Source organism: Ictidomys tridecemlineatus, chromosome 5, assembly GCF_052094955.1.
Source record: "Ictidomys tridecemlineatus isolate mIctTri1 chromosome 5, mIctTri1.hap1, whole genome shotgun sequence".
Taxonomy (NCBI): Eukaryota; Metazoa; Chordata; class Mammalia; order Rodentia; family Sciuridae; genus Ictidomys; species Ictidomys tridecemlineatus.
Genome location: NC_135481.1, coordinates 81867815 through 81883369, shown reverse-complemented (window position 1 = coordinate 81883369; position 15555 = coordinate 81867815). Strand labels below are relative to the sequence as shown.

Below are 15555 nucleotides of genomic sequence, written 5' to 3'. Positions count from 1 at the left end.
TTATTTTGGTACTTTATGCATTTTATTTCAATTATAGGTGTTTGTGGACAGATGGTCCATGAGAAAGTAGGGCCAGTTATTAGCAAGTTTGTAGGCATGATTTTATTTTTCTTCGACATTTTCACATGTACATGGGTATATATGAAAATTGAGAAAATTACTGCTGGAAAGAACTCCATATTCCTTTTTATTTATTAATGGCAAAGGCAGGCTGCTTTTCTCATGAGGAAGTTGCTCATGAATTTTCATTCAAAATAGTAAATTAGTGTCCACACTTTAATATGTTTAGAGTGGAAAGGGATTCTGCATGCAACTGCGCATATCAGATTCCATGTCTGGAAAGCTAAATTTTATTCTTTAATGATATTATGATTGGGCTAGGTGCCACTGTTAAATATCTTTCTTCTTGCTTACATCCCACATGAAGTAGAGGATGATGGGAAATTCTGATCTATTATTAGCATTTTACTTCAGGAAAACACTTAAACTATATTTTTGCAAGAATTTTTTTTACCACTCTCTTTGGTTTCTTTTTTGAAAACCAGAGGCAAACTTCCCTGCTCAAATAATGTGAACAGTGAATACTTAGTGAATATTTGGGGAAAGAATCAATATGCTAAAGAAGCTAGGAAAATTGGATCATTTAATAGAACTCCCAGTATAGGCAAGGTGGTATTTCAGGAACCAGCCTGATGTTTTTAGATGTGTTAGTGTGAAATGAACCATTAAGCATATAAAAGATGGATATTTAAATTTGTGTGTGTGTATGCGTGTGTACATACTCAGCCTGAGGTAGGAAAATTGTGAGGACTTTTTTAGTGTTATCTTTTCTTCAACCAATAATTGCTCTATTTTGATGATTTCTTAATTTGGTTGTCTGTTTTAATCAAAATTCCTCAGTGGGCCAAGCTGAAACCTCATATATTCACACACACCTCCCATTGATTTCACTTGGGTGAAACTTTATCGTTTAAGCAAAGTTTAAGTTGAAATGTTGAGTTAATGATGCTCACTTTAAATACCAAAGGCTGAATGCATTTATGTATTCAAATACTTAGCTAGTCAAACATAACTCCCACCAGGGTTTAGAAGAAGAGTTATTCTTAAACTATGCCAGCCTCACAAATAATATATTGCCATCCAATCTTAGAAAATGATACTAAATGACCTTTTTACTATTTTGTTTCTTTGATGAGAAGCCCTAGAATCTTTTTTAACCTTGAAGTAGCATGGTAGAATGGTGGGCAATATGCTAGGAAATACTTGGCAATCATCCATAGTAGTTATGCCCAAACTTACAAACACTAAAGAAAATATTGCACATCTATTGCTCCATAGTCTTGACTATCACATTAAAACATTGAAAATTCTTTATTTTTCTAACAAAAACTGACTTTGAGTTAGAATATGTTTTTCTCCTCATGAGTAAGCTTTTAAATTTTCTAAAATGAGGATATTATACCTCCAATGGAATGTCTAACTCTTGGGCTGCAAATGTAGCTCAGTGGCCAAGGACTTTCCTAGCATGTATGAAGCCTTGGGTTCAATTCCCATTACCACAACAAACAAACAAAACCTTTCTCTTTTTACTGTAAACCTAGTTAAGATCAGGTATATGGTAATTTTAAGGAAATGTATCAAAAAGAATACAAGTTTGGTGGTGTGTTTGCTTTCATATCCACTTTATGAATACTCTCTATGAGAGTATATTTGAATTTACCACTTTTGTAAAGAATGTAACATATTTGTAGAATACCTAAAAGGTATGCTTTCAGACCTTTGAAAGTCAGAGATCACATTATAGTGTTTGAGTTGATGTAATAAATCCAAACACAATTACAAAGTATGTTTTATGAGGAAAGTCATTCTAAAAGAGTAATTTATACCCTCACATCCCCTAAGATTCCTAGCTACTTGCCACAATGTCAGTTGCCTCTCTTCCTTCTAAAAAGAGGGACCTAGGGCATTTGTCACTAGAAATTCAAGAGCAGAATCTGGTTCTGAATTCAACTGAATTCAGGTGTAAACTTTGATGTGATATCAAGCTGCTAACTAGTTATATAGTACCCTTGATAAATTCATTCATCTGGGTGGAAACAATGGTGCATGCCTATAATCCCAGTGGCTCAGGAGGCTGAAGCAGGAGGATTGTGAGTTCAAAGCCAGCCTCAGCAACTTATCGAGGCCCTATACAACTTAGTGAGACCCTGTCTCTAAATAAAATATTAAAGTTCAGTGGATAAGTGCCCATAGGTTCAATCTCCTGTACCAAAACAAACAAACAAAAACAGAAAAAAAGTTCACTCATCTATGATCTTTTCTATTTACTTGTATAGTAAGTAGCTAGCACTTTTCTAGAAGGCATTGTATTTTATAAAATCACTTGAAAAACATATTACCTTTGCAGAAATAGGAAAGTTATATGCTTCCTTACTTGAGCAGTTTTTTGAAATAATGTGCATATAAAATTGTGGCCATTTCAGAAGCTTTCACAAAAATCAACAAAGAAATTTAGTAATATACTTCTAATTTGCCACAAAGTTAAATACTTGATCTTCCAAAAAATCTCAGGCCTTTTCCAAATTTTCAAATTAACACATAGCCAAGATTATCAGGAGCAAATTATTTTTTAAAGAGTTTTTATCTTCTTATATCAGAAATTTGTAAGCATTTGTTATTAGGAATATTGCTGTTGATTCTACACTGATAAACCAAAATATGGTAACAAAGTATTTACTGTATCTAGCACATTAAATATCAAACCTGAGTATTTTTAGCTAGGATGAAAACAGACTAGACTAGAAAAATGATGAGTATTTGTATTAGGCTCATTCACTGCTTGCTGGATCAACTGTAGGCTGTCTGAGAACTCTTGGTGCATTCATCTGAAAGAAATGTCTTTTGTTCTCAGGTCCTCAATAAGGAGAAAAATAGAAAGGAGCAGCTCAATATATATGAAGGCATGGTAAAGAGCCTGTGGAAAAAATTTTCATGGTTCAGAGTATTTTATTATCCTGCATATACTTTTCATTTATTTGAAATTTATTCATTAATAATTATCTTATTCATAAATCTCCTTTAACTTTTGTGTAGAATGAAAGGCAACTAATTAATTTGAGTATCCACTACTTATAATTATTTTAAGTAAGCATATGTGCCATTACCATATACTGAACATAAAATCTCACCTACAGAATGAGTGAAAGTATATGCATGTTGCTCTGATTGCTTTGGCACTAGATTTGGAGAATGAGATAATATTGTTTCCATCACTCACTGCTCTTTTAAGTCATCCTTGCCCTACTGAAAGTTTTTGATTTCATCATCTACATTAATTCATCATAATCACCAGGTGCTATGCTGGACACTGCAGGTGCAAAGATAATAAATTTGTCCCTTGCCTTTGACTTACTTAGTCACGATCGAAGTTTTCTTCTCTACTATAAACATACAAAAAGAAAATGAGCTTCTTTATGTTTTCTTGCTGATTGATAATTTTAGTGATACATCTTATACTCATATTCCTGGGAAAGCAAGAAAAAACAAAAACTTGCTTTAAGATTGGAGTTGAGCCTAAGCACGGTGGTGTATGCTTGCAATCCTAGCATCTTGGATGGCTGAGGCAGGAGGATCTTAAGTTTGAGGCCAGCTTCAGTAATTTAGGGAGGCCCTGAGCAACTTAGCAAGACACTGTCTCAAAACAAATAAGAGTAATAATAAAAGGGGCTGGGAATATAGCTAAGTGGTAAAGCATCCCTGGCTTTAATCCCTACAACAATAATATAAAGTTCAGAGTTCAGGCTCTTAAACACATGATTACTTCTCTAATTAATTATCATTCTCTGTAGAGAATAATCTCTCTAAGGAACAATTTCTTGAGAAAATGCTCAATTTTTCAGATTTCCTGTTCCTCTTCATTCTTTTCTCTAAGATGATGTCTGAGCAAATAGGTGTTCATATGACTTTGTGATTCTGGGGTACTTTCGGATCCCCTAGTTTAACACTGTGCTTGGATACAGGCTAATGGATTCTGTTGAAATGGGTCTTATGTGGGCATATAAGGTAGAGGGCTGTGGCTGGTCCAGTTTTTGTTATCTCTTGCTCAGTTAGGCCCCAGTGGAATCTTTTCCTGACCAAGTTACATCTCAGCCCTCACTGGCCCTCCCAGCTCTCTTGAGGTCTAGCTACAAAGGACTACCTGATTGTCCTTGGTTTTTGTGCTTTTGCTGCCATGGCAATGCCTCTGACAATTTTACTAGGTGAACTTTTAGGAATCTTGGAGTCTTTCCTTGGGGGAATCAGAGAATGGTGGTATTATGCGAGATTCGTGGGACCCCAATAGATCTCCAGGGGCCGAATCCAATGCAATCACACAAGAGTCTTTATTGCAAACTCAAGCCTGGACTCACAACTGTTCCTGACACAGCAGTCCTTTGTTCAGTGAGATTTTATAGGTTTTGGGGGGATACTCTATGCGTCACAACATCACACAGCAAATCATTCCATACCACAGGAAAGTCAAACAACAACTCTTAACATTGATTAGCATATTCACTGGCGGGAACAAGTTGGGTAGGGTGATTGGTTAGTACAGAGGGGGATTCATTTGAACTGATTGGTTTAGGCCATGAGGGGTGTACCTGCTAAACTACATGGTTTCCCAACATGTTATCAACCACCATAAACTACTTGGGGATCATCTGGCATTCCAGGTATTTTCCCTGTCTCATGATGATTGGAGGTTGCTATGGGTCCTCACCTAGCCTAACTGAGTCAGGGACACCTAGTGCCACAGACCTCTCCTGTTATTTACAGACAAACAACTCAGTAGGGTGGCTATGTGCCCAGGAGTGCTCTGTGGGTTTTTCCAAGGACCAGGGTCACGCCCCCTTCCTTGAACAGGCTTTGCTCTGAGGTAGAGGCTGATTTCTCAAAAATGGATTCACATTAGTTTCTCAGTGGCAAAGGTAGTCCTAACCAAAATGCTTTCCATGCTCTAACTATAGCATCTCTACTCCACTTTATTGTAAGGACATCCTATAATCTCACCCTAGTGTTCCTACTAGGAAGTGAAGCTGACATTTTTGTGCTTTTGGCTTTCCCCTCTAAATCTTCAGCAAAGAGGAGAGGATACACATTAGAGTACCTGTTCCTCCTGCCTTCATTGCCTTCTTATTCTCTAAGTCCACTGAATTAAAAAGAGTGAGCTTTTCCCTTTACTTTTAATATTCCTCCCGATCATACTTTTCTAATTTTGTGGGTGCCATTTCACTTTTCCCGTGTCTTTATGGTTCAAATATGGGAAGGTGAAAAGCAAGAGAAATGGTGACCATAATTCAGGAGGCATTTCTAAATGGTTAAACCTGTTGTGTCAGCAAATGCTTATTAGTCACTCCTTATTAGTCACGGCACTAATAAAGAAAGACTGGTGGTTTATTTGCCATATTATAGTGATTGGTTTTGTTGCTGCTGCTGCTGCTGTTGTAGTATTTTGAAACAGAGAACTAGTTCAGATTTCACTTGGATACTAGAAGTCCTTGCTACTCAAAGTGTGGTTGGTCTCTGGGCCAACAACATTGCCAACACTTGTTAGAAACACAAAATCACAAGCTTTCCCCACCCCCAACTACAGAATCAGTACCTTCATTTCAGTAAGATTCTCAGTTGTACATATTTAAGTCTGAAAAACATTGCTCTAGGCTACCATAGCCTTAATAAAGGTTATGACAACATTATCTATACCTAGCATTGGCATTTAATAAACACTTATGGATCAATTCAATATGTTAGCCACCCTTTCCTTGGGTGCTTATGTTCCTGGCTAAGGATCTTTATTTGATGGTAAAGTAATTTAAATACAATAGACAGCTCCAGATCCAGTTTCCCTATCACAAGGCACATCTTAATTTCTTGACAGATCTATTAAGGCTAAACTATAAGTTATTAGAAGTGGAGAGTCATTTTTTATAAAGTAGTCTAATATATAGAGAGAAAGGAACAAGGTAGTTATTCAATATTCAACTGATAAATCCAAATTCCTACCTGAGGCTCCTGCTGCATTAGTACCAATAGCATTTTGCTCAGTTACTGTTTGATAAAACTGTAGTACTTCTTTTAGGAGGATGATTTGGGGTGGGGGTAGAAAAAGTTATAGTTTTTCATCCTGAATTTTCATTTTCTGATCACAGTGTTTTAGAAGAATCTGAGCTTTACTTATTCACCAGGCTTTCAATAGAGAATCACATTAATCCTGTTAAGCTCCTTATTCTAATGATTTATTTTGTTGAAAACCATAGTGATCCTCCTTTGAATTTTAATGATTACTGGCTATTCAAAGATTCATTGTTTTGACTTCCTGTCCTTACCTTTGTTTCCTACATGTCTGTGGGGAACACCTGTCTAATACTGGATCTGCCACTGGTTCTCACTGGCTTACCAGAGTCACTCAAGCCTATCTCTGAGTGTTAAGTTGAAATGCTGGCTACTCATCCATGACAATAAGTATAGGATATATATTTGCAGAGATAGGCAGATAGACAGCAGAAGGACAGATAAGTGATTGAGTCATTTTCCAGTGAAATAAACATTTGGGATCTGATAATATCTTATTATCACTGTAGAAATATAAGTCAATATTCTTAATCATAAATTTATTGAGATGCATTATCTATGGAAAATCTAGTAGATGGGAAAGTGTTTCAAATTTTGAAGGTGCTGTTCTTACCCAAATTTCTGGACCATGAAACTGTCAACAAATCACTGATCCTCTGTTTCTCAGTCTGTTAAATGGCAGTATTCTTTTTCAAGGACACGGTCATGGTCATTTTGTTCATGTGCTACAAACCTTCAGAAAGATGGAAATAACCATGACACGTCTCAGGTATGAGCATTGGAATTACATGTTTCGTTTTAGAATCTAGAGGTGTCAGTGGTACAGCCTTGAGTTCCTATTTTGTCCACTGTGTAACCACACAGAATTTTTCCCTTCTCTTTTTTATAGGTATCACCTAGGAACATCATGATTTTTCAAGAATATATTATTCTAATATGAGATTTTAACAACTACACTGTATTTATGCATAATACATTTTGTGCCTTATCTTCAGGCTCCTGGACTTTGATTCAGAATATCAGGAGCTCTGGGATTGGCTGATTGACATGGAGTCCCTCGTGATGGACAGCCACGACCTGATGATGTCAGAGGAGCAGCAGCAGCATCTTTACAAGGTTAGAGCTACCCTTCCTGCCTTTACCTTGCTGTGGAAGATCTGATTAGCCTGACAAGTCTCTCTCTCTCACAGGATATCTTTGCGTTCATTGTATGTATCATGGTGTCTATTAGAATTCCCTTCCCTGTCCCCAAACTCATTTCCATCCCTTGTGTGCTGACAGGCTGCACCGACATCATAATTGCAAGAAAGTTCCCTTTATCACATTCTATTTGGTGTAATTCTATGGAAGGACAAAGATTTATCTTCAAGATGAATAGCAATAAATGAAACTGCATTAATAAATAGACTAAAACAAAACAAAGGATAAATGGACTGGTAACATTTAACAAAATGTATTTTGATTGGAGCACTCAGGTGGATTCTTTCCACCTCTCAGATCTTTCCTGAGAAAAAAGAAATTTGCCTTCAGTTTGGCTTGTTATTGACATAGTATGGAGCTCATCCAATTTAATGTTCATTAGTGATACATAGAGAAGACATGGTCATATTAAGTCAATACATTTTCATGTGATTTAAGAAAACTGGTTTAGAACCCACATATTGATTGCAGGCAATCCATCTGATAACTATCTATATTGTTTCTGTGTCTGCTAATTCACCCTTAGCCTAATATGTTTTACCAGTTCAATTTAAATAGTCTTAGAAGTTCTTACAAAACAACCACAGTGATTTTGACTGAAAAAATGGTTGCAAGATTCACAGTGCCTGAAAAAGCTGTCAGGGAGAGAAGAGGGACTTTCCACTGAAATATCAGACTGCAGTAAATCTTCCTCATTTAGGCAATTTTTATTGGAGTAATTCTGACAGTTGTCATCCTTGAATTGCTTTGAGCATATGGCATATTTCAAAGAGCAGATTGTGAATCATAAAAAATAAAATTAATAACTAACCACAGAATCAGCAACAGTATAATGACAAGAAACAACTACCCTCTAGCTTTTCAAATTTTCTTATAGAATAAGAAGTACATTCAAGGTCAAATAAAAGTTGTCTTCTTTCTTCTCCAGTTTTAGTATTCTAAGTTACCTTTCTTTAATAATATATTTTAATGTGTGCCTCCTCTAAATAGAGATATTTATACTTTTCAAGAGTCTGGTTGACTTTAATTAGTGTCCCTTGAGAATCACCTTAGTTAAGAGAAGATATAAGCTCCCCAAGGACTCAGCACATGGGGACATTTAACTCTCTAAAGAATTCTGTCCAACATTGATTAAGTTTGTTGACTGTTAGCTGTGTCCTGTATGGATAACTGTCCACATTAATAACAAAGCTATCCAATGCATCTTCTGGCATAACATATTGTTAGAGTAAAGCTAGGTAATTTCACATTTCATGTCAGGATCAGGAATTACATATAAAATGCTTATAAATATATATTAATTTAGTGATAGAAAAATATTTTATTCCTAAGCCATTGTCTCAGAAATTATTGCACTCATGATGCCAAATAACATTTCTTTTCTTCTTGATGCATTTTGTATTTTGCACATATGCTACTATTTTTTCAGAAACAGTGCTATTCTTTGTCAAAATCACATTCATATAATTTACATCACAATTAATAGGAAATCATTGAACAAAAAGTGCAGTCTTCTTTTTCTTGTGGTTTCCTTGTAAGTGCTTTGCCTGAGAATTCCTATTCTACCACATCGAAGGCCATTATTCCACCCACTCAGTGCTTCTGGGGTATATTATTTTTCCAGAGAGTTTCTATACTATGTTTTTTTCATTTGTGACTCATGTCCTGTCACCATCGTTCTGCTTTGAGGTGCTCAACATAGACCAGCACTAACTTTTCTTTGAGGTATAAGCAAAATCAAAGATTGAGTTAGAAACCAAGGGCAGATACTACAAGTCTGTACTATCTTTCTCTATGAGAGCCCAGAAAATATTCCAGAGGTTTGGAAACCTCCAAAGCAATCCTGAGGATATTGACTAAGGACTCACATAGAACGTAGGGCACCTCCTGAATTAGAAAAACTGATTGAAGAGAATTAATTTCAGTTCTTCCCAAAGAATCCCCAGGGATTCCCAGGTTAGGTCAACATTTTCAATATCCCATTCCTCTATTTAAATCTGCTTTTCCAGGAATCAGCTAAACTGATGACTTGGGGGAGGGGAATTTGTAGCCTATTGATCAAAGAGACCCCTGAAGGAGTAAAGCTTCTCAATTGGTCCCCAGGCCTTCCTAGATTTTAAATACCATTTGAGACTGCCTTAACTATCTTTAATCATCATATTTGTTGGATTCCAAATATATAAATGTTTGATCAACATTTATTATTAAGAGCATCATTGAGGAGCTGGGTTTGTGGCTAAGGGATAGAGTGCTTGCCTAACACATCTGAGGCACTGGGTTCTATCTTCAGCATCAAATAGATAGATAGATAGATAGATAGATAGATAGATAGATAGATAAAATAAAGTTATTATGTCCATTACAACTATTTTTTTTCAAAAAAGAAGTTATTTTAAAAGAAAGAGCATCATTGATTTTTTTTAAGTTTTTTTTTCAGTTGTAGGTGGACATAATGCCTTTATTTTTATTTATTTATTTATTCTTATGTGGTGCTGAGGTTCGAACTTAGTGCCTCACCCACACTAGGCGAGCACTCTACCACTGAGCCACAACCCTAGCCCCAACATCATTGATGTTTAAAGGAACTTTTTATCAGTTTGTGGTACCATCCCTTGTACTACAGAACATTTTCTAGTCATGTTTCCCGGTCATTGTCACAACTCAACAGGACCCAACCCATTTCACAGCATTTCCCAGTTCATCCTAACCTATTTATATCATCTTCACTTCATAAAATACTTTTTAATACCAACACAAATGCCTTGCACTTGTATTCTATACATATGAACTCTATATAGTTGATACTGAGCTAATAGTTGTTGAATTAAAAAAAAATTAAGGGATTAGAGATGTAGCTAAATGGTAGAGCACTTGTCTGACATGAGTTAAGGCCCTGTGTTCAATCCCCAGCATGAAAAGGAAAAAAATAATTTACAATTAGAAATGAAGCTGCTGATACCTGATATAAGTGAAAGAATGATGGTGAAACTTTTAAGGGAGATTTTCAGCTGAGCAAACGAGGGAAAAATATTCAGGAAACTATGAGCTAGGACTGAATCATCATTCCTGCTCTTACTGCATTGGAACCTTTGTGCTCTTCCTGTGTTACTGTATTTTATCATCCAACTCCTTTTCTGGCACTGATCCTTATGTCTTGACCCATGTCTATGTATGTGTACAGTCCCAAGTTGATCCCCCAAGGTATACATTTAGAAACGTCATGTTAAAAAAAAAAATCTAATAAGATTTTCTCCTGGTCACAGAAAGTAAAGCTTATTTGCTATTTTTGGCATTGTGTATTATTTTCTTGACTATCTATTTTTATATTCTTGTCTCTGCTAGAAAATATAATGGCCTTAACTCCTAGATATGGAACTACAGATAAATATCCCAGACTATCCATTCAGCAGACCTCCTAAGTAAAGCTCTTGTTGCCTGCCCAAAGCCTGCAAAATACACAGAAACTCATAGAGAAAAATAATATTTAGAAATCTTAATACTACATTGAGCTGTATAGAGCATATTGTCTTTAAACCATTTCTTGTTATTTTCAGATCTTTAGATGTTTAAGACCTTTTTCCTAATTAATTTTAAGCAGGGTTTTGAGAGCAACCTAATTCTTATTAAAAGTTAATCATCCTTTTAAATATATTTTCTTCCTAATTTGGAGACGTTGAACTATACTACCAACATCTTCCCTACCCCCTCTCTGTCTTACTCTATATCTGAATAGTAACCTTCTGTACCAATTTTCTAATAAACTTTGGCAGTATCGTCATCCTAGACAATATAAACATCGTCCTTTCTCATTTCTTCCTTCCTCAGTCTGTGGATCACATCCAAGGAGAGTTTGCTCCCACTCTCTCACTTTCTTTCTCGTCATTCTTTCTACCTTCCTAAGTAGGACAATTTAATTTGTCAAAAGTAACCACTGTGATTTTGAAAGTTCAGCTCCTATTTGGACTAGAGTTACGAAGCCAGAATTCATAATCACAGGGAGCTGTCACTCTGCTAGTCTGTGTGTGCATTAACTATTAATGGAGAAATATTTAAAACCCACTTGCAAAGGAAAAGCTCAATTTTTTCATTTCTACAGATCAAAGGTGGCATTATTCTTGGACTCAGGGAAGCTCAATCACCTCCTCCTCCATCCTATAAATTTTATAGACTGAGTGACCTGGAAGTATCAATGATCGGAGAATTGTATCTCAGGCTGCTTCTGGCAGTGATATATGTGGTCCCTGGCAATCAGAGCTGGCTTTGTAGTGTTTTAAGGAAGCGCCTTCTCAGGGGCTTCTTACCGATGCACAGAGTAGTACTGCCAGTTCTCTGCTACCTACAGAGCACAGATTGCAGAGCTCCTAGTGATCCTGGGTTGGTAGGGGATTCCAGAGTCCGAAAGTTAATTTCAGGGGCCAAATTAAGAAATTAGATTCCTGGTAATTATTGTTCTAATCAAACAAGAATTGTTTTCAGATGGTATGAAGCTCATTACAACAACACATTTATATATTTGTTTATTGAATGAATTCCTTACCTGTTCCTTATCAATAAAATATTAGATTATATGATTTCCAAGGAGTTAAAGCTTAAAAATATGATGAAGTAAGTATCCACTTCAACTAAGACCTTTATGATTGCAGGAAACTTATACTGAAAATTGTACATTTAATTTTAAGGTTAGTTACTTATATGGTTCTGCATTTTATGGGAAAAATGAAAGTTTTCTGTGTGTTCCTCTATAGATATAAGTAGTATACAAACATGTCCTATGTGTAAAAGGGGACCATTCACTTTGCATAATACAATGGTTATTAAACATATTAAATATATTTTTACCTTGCTATGAATTTGAGATTAGGAATCCACATGAAAATAATAAAAATATTTCAAGAATATAGCTAGTGGTGCATGCCCATAGTCTCAGCTGAGACAGGAGGATCGATTGAGCCCAAGTGTTCAGGAGCAGCCTGGGTAACATAGTAAGACCCCTTCTAAAACAAACAAATCAGAACTAGGGAAAATATAGAGATTAAAGGCTATTTCTTTTTTTAATTTTTTTTTATTGGTTGTTCACAACATTACAAAGCTCTTGACATATCATATTTCATACATTAGATTGAATTGGGTTATGAACTCCCAATTTTACCCCAAATGCAGATTGTAGAATCACGTCGGTTACACATCCACAATTTTACATAATGCCCAATTAGTAATTGTTGTATTCTCCTACCTTTCCTATCCCCTACTATCCCCCCTCCCCTCCCCTCCCATCTTCTCTCTCTACCCCATCTACTGTAATTTATTTCTCTCCTTGTTTATTTTCCCATTCCACTCACAATCTCTTATATGTAATTTTGTATAGCAATGAGGGTCTCCCTTCATTTCCATGCAATTTCCCTTTTCTCTCCCTTTCCCTCCCATCTCATGTCTCTGTTTAATGTTAATCTTTTCTTCCTGCTCTTCCTCCCTGCTCTGTTCATAGTTGCTCTCATTATATCAAAGAAGACATTTGGTATTTGTTTTTTAGGGATTGACTAGCTTCACTAAGCATAATCTGCTCTAGTGCCATCCATTTCCCTGAAAATTCTATGATTTTGTCATTTTTTATTGCTGCATAGTACTCCATTGTGTATAGATGCCACATTTTTTAATCCATTCATCTATTGAAGGGTATCTGGGTTGGTTCCACAGTCTAGCTATTGTGAATTGTGCTGCTACGAACATCGATGTGGCAGTATCCCTGTAGCATGCTCTTTAAAGGTCTTTAGGGAATAGTCCGAGAAGGGCAATAGCAGGGTCAAATGGTGGTTCCATTCCCAGCTTTCCCAGGAATCTCCAAACTGCTTTCCAAATTGGCCGCACCAATTTGCAGTCCCACCAGCAATGTACAAGAGTACCCTTTTCTCCACATCCTCGCCAGCACTTGTTGTTGTTTGACTTCAAAGTGGCTGCCAATCTTACTGGAGTGAGATGGTATCTTAGGGTGGTTTTGATTTGCATTTCTCTGACTGCTAGAGATGGTGAGCATTTTTTCATGTACTTGTTGATTGATTGTATATCCTCCTCTGAGAAGTGTCTGTTCAGGTCCTTGGCCATAGCACAAAAGTTAATAACAAGAATCAACAAATGGGACTTACTTAAACTAAAAAGTTTTTTCTCAGCAAGAGAAACAATAAGAGAGGTAAATAGGGAGCCTACATCCTGGGAACAAAGGCTATTTCTGCGAGAAGAGTTGATATGTCTACATATAGACTGTAAGGCCTTATATGGCCCATAAAGATGATCTTAAAGTTTGAGTTTCCTCATGATGAAAGCAAAGGGGGAAATGTGCTCAGTTACACAGTTTACTTTTTCTGTGAGAAAAAAAGCACAATAACTTCCTTTGAGAAAATTAACTTTATTTTGAAATTTAGATATGAAAATATTTTTAGGCTTTTTATATAGCTTAGAATAATATAACAGGCAAATTTTGAACAGAATAGTTCTTACAGGTAAATGTGTAACCATAATACTTCTAGCACATGAACTAAATATTTTTCTCTGTCTCCATTGCCAGGTAATATTCAGAGACTTTGAGTACAACTCACACCAAAAGTTGGCTCCTTTCAATGATAGTTTGACCAGGTGGGATTACTTAAGACAGGATTTCAACATTGTATGTTGGAAAAGAAGAGAATATTAGAAAAGTGAGAGGGAACTATAAGCATTGGGGGGGCAGTTAAAATCAGTTAATTCAGAGTTAATCAAACAGAAAAGAGCACAGAAATGAATTAAAATAGCAGGTGGATAGACAAATAGGTAAGAAAATGCTAAAAAAATGCAAATAAATTTTAAAAACTAAGCAGTGAAAGAAAAATTGGCTTAGAAAGAAATAGTTATCAGAGGAAAGGATAAATTTTAAAGGAGTAGAGGAAAATATTACTCTAGAGAATTTGGGTATGTGTTAAAGGCAAACATCATTACTTTTAAAAGAATGTGTATGGAATACGATTAGATATTTTGAAGAATAAGAAATAGAGAGTAAAAAGAAGATAAATGGATATCATTGACTTCTTATTTTATCACTATTGATGCCAAAATGATGTTGTCATAGCTATGAACTGATTATAGAAAACAGATTAATCATGCTATGCCTATATTTTATAAATTCACAAATTTCAACCCTCTGGAATGGATTGCTTTCACTTTGTTCTGGACTGAATTGATCTAAATAATTTCAGATGTGTCTTGATACCTTTGTGACAGAACTTTAACTTCTAAAAATGCAATGCTATCTGCTTTATATAGTCCAGGTCATAGTAGCCAGCCTTAAAAAAAAAATCCATTAACTTTAGGGTTTTTTTATATATTAGTATATAGAATAGAAATATGCATCAAAAATTAAATTCTGTTAATTAGGTCTTATATTGGAATTTCAGCACCAAGTTTTACATCTCTACCTTGATTGTTCAAAATTAAACAAATTATTAGTTATTGAAGCAGTCCAGGTAAAAGTGTGCTAGATACATCAAGCGCAAGAACTTAATGATAATTTTTACCTCTTTCCCAGTAGATTAATTGTATAGCCTAATTGTATGTTAGATTAAAACTCCATTAAGATAAGAATATGCTTATAATCATTATAATATTTCAAATAACATTATCTAGTCATATTTTAAGTGATCAGAATGGAAAAACCTAGGCTCTCTCTACTACTATCTAGAAATGAATTTGTTGTTCCATTTTTATTAAAGTTCAAAAGTCCTTAGATTAACTGTTATGCTAATTTGAGCTTTGATGAATCAATGGTATGAACACTTGAATATATTTATCTTTTCCTTTTCTTTTTAGTGTGAGAGAGGGTAAAACATCCTGCAATGTTTGTTTAGGAAAAGAAAAGGTAGATGAATGTGGTTTCTGAATGTCACATGAAATGCCGTTCATGCTGGATCTTATAATTCCTATTTGAATCACTTTTTAAAAAAGAAGGGAGAAAAAAAAAGATGCTAAGAGAATAGGATGCCAAGAAATAGTTGGCTCTGTGTATGGAGGGGCAAGGAAGGGAAGCCCCGCCAGCAGTTTTTGTCTCTAGTGGGTGAGCTACTGTCCGGAAGGTGCGTTGGCTCTCTGAGCTGGCCTCTGCAGCATTGTGCCGCTCCCTCTCTCCCTGGCCTGGCCGGCTCTGGCCTGGAGTGGATCAAACAAGCCGTGGGGAAAGTTCCCTCATTTGCATCACTTCTAGACAGCCCTGTCGTACTCTTT

General features: G+C 35.8%; 1 protein-coding gene across 5 annotated transcripts in view; it reads left to right on the top strand.

Annotated features, from left to right (window-relative positions):
* Akap6 (A-kinase anchoring protein 6) overlaps positions 1 to 15555 on the top strand; it is a 499805-nt gene that overhangs the window by 362472 nt on the left and 121778 nt on the right. For all 5 annotated transcript variants that reach the window (XM_021724690.3, XM_040275774.2, XM_040275773.2 and 2 more), the window contains one exon: positions 7107 to 7227. In XM_021724690.3, the coding sequence (XP_021580365.2) occupies positions 7107 to 7227 (121 nt within the window). The remainder of the gene's footprint in view (positions 1 to 7106; positions 7228 to 15555) is intronic.